At 40.1% G+C, this 6,888-nt stretch overlaps 1 protein-coding gene across 1 annotated transcript in view; it reads left to right on the forward strand.

Annotated features, from left to right (window-relative positions):
* Positions 1-215: 215 nt before the first annotated feature.
* CMTM8 (CKLF-like MARVEL transmembrane domain containing 8) overlaps positions 216-6,888 on the forward strand; it is a 36,097-nt gene continuing 29,424 nt past the window's right edge. The window contains exons 1-4 of the mRNA XM_010182036.1: positions 216-256; positions 655-687; positions 986-1,130; positions 1,889-2,104. Of these exons, the coding sequence (XP_010180338.1) occupies positions 216-256; positions 655-687; positions 986-1,130; positions 1,889-2,104 (435 nt within the window). The remainder of the gene's footprint in view (positions 257-654; positions 688-985; positions 1,131-1,888; positions 2,105-6,888) is intronic.

Here is a 6,888-nt window from a genome sequence, read left to right on the forward strand (position 1 = left end):
TCCTCATGGTGACCGAAATCGTGAGTGATCCCGGGCGGGAGGTGGCCCTGGAGGAGCCGGGTCGGGATGGGGGTCGGCTGGGGAGCCTCAACCCCCTCGGCAGCAGGGCGCTCAGCAGGTTTTCGAGTCATAGCTATGGAAAAGTTGCCGCTGTGGTTTTGGAGGTTGGGCTGTTCCCCGCCCCCAGTTCATCACGCGGCTTCAGGAGCCCGGGGATGGCTTTGCCGGGGCCGTACCGGCAGGGGGAGAGGGAAAGGTCGGTTTGGGAACAAGGGTGGCTTTGGGAGGAGGAGGCACAATGCTCCTGTCCCGAAGGCAACTATCGACAAATGCAAAAATAATACAAGGCACATGTGGTCTTTTTTAGTTTCCTGCATTGTTTGTGGTATCATCACCTCTTGTAGTGGAAAAATGAGTTTTGGCTGGTTAGGAACTGATTTTTTCGAGGCTGTTCTGAACGACGTTGGTTGTATACACTTGGTAGTTTATAGCATGCTGATAACCATGACGTGAGAGTTAATTAGGCAACTTATCTTCATTTTGTATGTCAATAAAAACCATTTCCTTATGCTCTTAGTTCTTAGATAGACCTGCATGCAGAGCAGGGTATGAACTAATGCCTTTGGGGTTTGGTAGTGATTTTCTTCTTTGCAGGTACTTTATACCTGTGTTCGTCTGTAAACGAAGGTACAGCCAGCCAGGCAGTGTGAGGTTCAGTGAGTTGTCTTGCTGGTAGGCAGTGAGCAACACAACGCTGGGGGCTCAGGGCAGGCCTGCCTGCTCTTGGTGTGTTAATTAATAGATACTCTACATCGCTGCTTAAAAATAGTGTGTTTCTCTTTAGTCTGCTTATCTACACTATTAATAGTTATGGGACTTAAAGAGATGGTTGCTCCAGCTAGCTTTTTTTTGTTGTTCCCTGTGTGATGTTTTTGCTTTGATGGTGCTGGGAGGATTAACTTATCTGACCAGATTCCTTTTGAAGGCTTGAAAACATTGTGCTTCTCCAGAGCAGTGGAAGGACTGTTGGTTTTGCTGACTTCAAAGTTAACCAAGTGAAGCTCCAGGCAGACCTCTGTCAGGACAGTGCCATCAGAGAGAGGATGCGCATTGACGTGCCAGCTATGCAGGCAAGTGGTGGTGAGGGTGTGAAATCGGAACCTGCAACCAGCTGGTATCTTGTATGCCAGCAGGGTTGGAAATCCTGGTGATCTTTAGTAGGTAGGTGATTGTAGGCTCCTTTCAGTTGTTAAACACAGGGGATGCTCCACTGTCAAGAGCTGTGGTGGATCTATGAATAAAGAAGACTTAGTTTGTGAAAGAAAAGCTTTCTTTCCCATACTTCTTCAGTTATTAATTAAAACAGAATTATGAACCATTCTTGTACTTTATCTGAAGAGTGATCCCACTGCAGATTGTTAGAGAGATGCCCAAGGCTTTATCCAAGCCCTGCTGGAATGTTGTATATTCAGCCTGGCTGCGAATACTGCATCAGCTGCACTTACATTGAGCTACATGGCCACAGAGCATGGACAGGCTCTTGCTTACTCATTGTTGGAAGTATGCTTTCTACTTTGTGTTGACAGGTGATAATATTTGTGTAGCTTACCTTTCTAAACAGAGTAGTGATGGTTTTTAGGGGACCTTTGTTTCCTGACAGCCATTCCTAACTCCTGGAATGATTATAAAATGATTATTCAGCCACCATTGTGAGATGCTTGAGTCCATTAATATTGACGTTTAGAGCCAGCTTTGGTTTAAGTTTCATAAGTACTTGAGAACATGTTTACCAGCTTCAGAAAGAACCTCACTGCTACTGGATTGTAGGTTAATGCAGAGTTGTGTCTGCACTACAGTCTTCCACGTGTGTGTTTTTATTAATCAACAGTGTGAAGATACGCAGTTCCTGGCCAACTCAAAGGAGCCAACAGAAGTCTCTAATATCGATGAACTTAAACTGGTTTGTGATGATGTATTTGAGAGAATGGAGGACAGTTTTAATACAAAGCTGAAAGCGATAAGTGGGGCCTACAGAAGTAGACTATTGCTAGATACTGCCTTTGAGGAAATACTTATGGTTCTTAACCTCACTTATTTTAAGCAGGTAGAGTAGCTGTTCTGTGAAATTAAAGTAAAAGAAAAACATACTAGTGAATACCTTGATATGGAATTAACTGAAATAAATCCAGTTATTAAAATCAAATAAGTGAGTTTATATAAGAGTGTGTGTGTGTGTATGTTTGGCATTGTTTTTTCATCAAGCTTTTTCTACCAGTTCTGTATGTTTATTTTTTTCTAAGAGAATATGTGTTTTAAGAGAGCATGACTAGCTTTATACAAGATCTCTATTTCAAAATTGTCTGTTCATATTCAGTAGTAATGGAGTTGTGTACTCAATCAGTTCCTGCCTTTTCTGATCATCCTACATATATAAAAGTTGTGGCTTGCTTGCACAGATTGACTCTTGAGGATATTTCTGGCTGATCCCACAGCTTGCAGCACAATCCTTCTGCTAAGTATTTGCAAACTTTTAAGTGGGATGAACTTGTATGTGTATCTATGTTCCAGTCTCAGGTTTGCAGCCTGATAGATCATTTTCAGTCTAAGCACCAAGCTCTGAAGTGCAGCGACTGTGGTAAGAGCATACCTTTGCTTCTGCTGTCCCTGCTCTGGAGACACCTGTGAGATGGACAGGGAAAAGGACTGGTTTTGGTAATATCTGTTACCTGCCTGACCCCATGTTCATAAGGATACTATGTTAAAGCTGAGCTAGGGGTGTTAAACGACAGTGCTAAGTGTTCAGAGAGTTTTCCCTGTGGGACTGCATAAATATTTGATTATTGCCACTGTTGGTCAGCAACATGTGTGCAGCAAGAGGAGTGCAGTCTGTGACTTCTGGCTCTGAAAGTGGAGCTCCCTTTGCTATGTAGGCAAAGGGCAAATCTGTGTTATTCTTCAACCAAAGAGAATGGAAAAAAAAACGCAAAGTAACCATGTAAATTAAATCTTCCAGTCCCTTAAATGAATCTTGATCAGGTTTTGCTCCTTCCTCCCTTATTTGTGTGCTGTGAAGATGAATTAACTGCGGCATGGCTTTTCACATGTGCTGGTAACAAGCCTACTTCTGTGCTGAGGCTGTGGTTTAATAGCACAGTAAATTCAGCTTAACAGCCCCTACTAGGATGTTCTTTCCAATGCTGCAAAATACTGGTCTGCTATTAGCTCAGTCTACTGTTTCCAATTTGTTCAAAATGAGTTAGCTTTATAAAGACAGTTTTTATGATGGATCAAGAATTATCTGTCCTTTGCATGGCTGCTTTAAAGCCAGCAGAAATCTGGGATGAGGTTGACTGTGTTTATTAGCAGTACGGGAGTCATGTACCCAAACCTGGTTCAGCTTAATTTTTAAATGCAGTTTGGTCTAGCAGTGCACACATCTAATATGAATGAACACAGAAATGCAGCCTGAAGTGTAGGCTAAATTACTTGGTGCTGACAGATTTCCATTATACATCTGCCATGACCAGAGAGTGTGCAAGGTTTCCTGCCCCACTTACTGGGAAAGAACTGGGTTCGGTTTATTTCAGTGGAAAGAGCAAAGTAGAAAATGCCGCTGGATTTCTGAGAGATGCCTTTGGGAACTGGCATAAAGAGCAGCTTTGGCATGTGAAAGCTTATCCAAAGTACTTCTATACGGGAGTAATGATATTTGCTGAACAGGGCAGAGGCTTCTGGCTTGGGAGACTTGGATGCACTGTCCTTAGTTGGCCAGTGACTACTGACAAAGAATTTATCTCCATCTCTCAACTTCTCTGAATACTTTAATCCATTAATGGAATATGGGTACAAATCTTTGTAAGTGAAAATTATGTAGCACCGCTTATATATTATATATTTTATAGTAAAGTTCTTAATTCAGCTGTCTATCACCTGGGTTGACGCTGCAGTAAAAATACAACCTATAGAAGGTAATTGATAACTTATTCCTATAGTGTAAGCCCCACCTCCAGGAGGATTTATAGGTTCAAAAGAAGCAAGTATAGCAGTTTCCAGAAATGTTTTTTGAGTGTTTCTTTTCTGTACAATGATGGCCCAGAAAGACTATATATTTGTCTTTCCAGGAATTTTATGGCCAAGATAAATGATGGCTAGCGATACCTCCTCAGAGCTTTAAATCAGCTTCTCAAGTCAAGCATTATGGATCACTTTGGAGAAGTGGAGAGTTTTGTGGTTGCTATGGATGTAGTTATAAAAATATTTACTTTCTAGCACTATGACTTTGATTCCTTCAGATTGTTGCTTCACACCACTGTTGCTAGATGCAGTTTCTTGTAGAACTTGTCCTACTAATTTTGAGACTTGTGATGGCTATTTGTCCTTAAATAAAATACTACATAGCTTGGAAAGGTTTGGAAAGTTTTTACACTACTGCTGCAAGTGAGATCATGTGATGAGGTAAACTTTAGTAAATTGTAATTACTGATGCATTTCTTTGGGCTATTCCACACAGATTATTCTTTGAATAAGATATATACTTGAAATAGAAGCTGGGAAGGAGGTTATTTACATTATTGGCACCACATAAAATATTGGTTCATACTTAAATTTCTGGACAATAAAAATAAATTCTATCACAGTTTCATTATTCTTCAAACGTAAGACCTTTGAAGGCTTAATTCAGAAATCTTGTTGAAGTTGTTTATTCTAAGAGTGGTGAGCTCCAGAATATTACATATTGAAAGTTATGTCAGATTTAAGATACTGAGCTTATCAAAGCCAGAACAACTGGATATGTCCAAATGTTTGTTCAACATGCTTCCCCCCCAACTTTTTTTTTCTAGGAGATGCATTGAAGTAATTTGGAAATATTAAAGATTTTAATTAAGTTAGCAATAAAATAATATAGATGTTAAGAAAAACAGATGTATTACAGTGGAACCACCTACAATGAAAAAGCTGAAAGACAAAAATTGTACTTAGTTTTTTAAAGATCTAGTTGCATTTAGCTTTTTCTTTTAGTCTTATGCCCTTTCTGACTGCAGTTCAGATTTTTCTGTGTAGATCCCATGCTCCTCCTGCACCCTTGGTTCTTGGAATAGCCCTCAGAAACACGGAGGAAGTTTCGTAAAGTCCTTTTCCTCACCTGAGTAGCAACCAAACTTTCTTTTTATCAGGAACAGTAGAAATAGTAGATTTTTTAAAATTATAATACAATTTTTACTCCAGTCATAGTGTGTCTGCTTGCAGCACTGAGGCACCTTCCGATATGCTGAACAAGTGCTTTGCCTATAGGAGATGTACGTAAGCATGGACTTCAAATTATTCGCTTTGAATTACCAAGTGGAAAAAAAAGTGTCCTGTACTAATCAATCACTTTATCCAGTAGCTTCATCTTCCTGTGCATGAATAAGAAAACATACAATATAAAGTCTAAGCTCTCTGCTTTGCTCTTGATCAGACAAAAGTCTCACTGAAGTCAGGTTTCAGTTCTCCCTTTTTTAAGGTGCTGTTGTTCCACTGCTGACCCTTACTGCAACTGTCCTTAGTGTAATGAATGCATGTACCTATATGATTTCCAGCTGTCTCTAGGATCATATCGTTGTTTAAAGTTCTGTTTCCTTAAAGGTCTTGGGTTTCCTGGACAAGCTCAGGGTGTTTCCTTGTGAAGAGAGAACTGTTTGGAGGACACAAGAAAACAGAAGCTTTGGAAAGTGTTGTCTGGAATGTGCTCCAAGTGCAGATAGAAACAAAGTTAGGACTGGCATGATAAGAGGGTGAAAACACCTCTCAAACTGAATACAGATATTTTACAAAAGGTCAAAAATGCAAAATATTCTCAATACCTCAAGGTTAAGGTAGAATATGTATGAAATGTCATTATCTCTTCATGAGAAGAATGCTTCAAAGACAAACATCAACTTTGCTCTTGGGTGGATAGTGAACGTAATATAATTCTTTCTCCCTCACCACTCCCAAACTCTAGAAAACAATTTATTTATTTTGTACCTACAAGAATTCTTCTGTGTCACAAAGCTAATTTTAAATGATTTCTTTAGCCTTCAGTAGCCTGTGTCTGTATGTTGGTGGGACATGCAGTCTTCTCATTATTCCTAATGGACTAAGTACAGCTTCCTGTTTATCATGATGCTGTGTCTGGGAGTGTGACTGATGAGGGTAAGTGCTGAGGCTCAAACCATCATGGTCTGACGACAGAGGCTGATGCTATAGTTGGAAAGAGATTGGGACTGCATCCCTGAAATCTGCTTTTTTCCAGCTATGCCTGCTGGTCCAGTAAAAATCAGTGTGGAAGCTCTGGGAGACACTTTAATTTTTTTTCCCCAGAAGTCCCACATCCATACTATGGGAACTGAGTTGCTTGTGAAGATAGTGATATTGTCAGATACAGCAAGTGATGGAGATACTTGATGCTGTGTTTTGTCCTACATACAGATCATGGACTTAGTATCCCTTTTCTCTGTGGTTGTTCTTTTGTTTGTTTTGGGCTTTTGTTTGTTTGTTTATTTATTTTTCTTCTCCTCCCGTCATGGTTTTTTTTTCCAGTATTTGCACTGGGATTCCTGCCTTCTCTTTTGAATTATTTGTTACACACTGTTAAGACCTCAAATTAGAGGATTTTAAAGTAATGTATGCCCGTCTAAAAAAAAAAGTTTTCCATGCCATGTATGATGAATAGGTGTATTTGCTGACAGTGTAGTAAGAATGCGAGCAGAGAGAGGATGAAGACCAAAAAGATTGACTATGAGTCACACAGGACTCTTGCAAAATCATAAATGGCCCCCAGGTTTCTGACTCCTAATCTTAACCATTAACGAAGTGCTGCTGCTACAGCAAGAACAGATGCTTTTCGCTCAGGATGCTGGGAGCATT

Source organism: Mesitornis unicolor, unplaced genomic scaffold (assembly GCF_000695765.1).
Source record: "Mesitornis unicolor isolate BGI_N332 unplaced genomic scaffold, ASM69576v1 scaffold25230, whole genome shotgun sequence".
In the NCBI taxonomy this organism is placed as follows: domain Eukaryota; kingdom Metazoa; phylum Chordata; class Aves; order Mesitornithiformes; family Mesitornithidae; genus Mesitornis; species Mesitornis unicolor.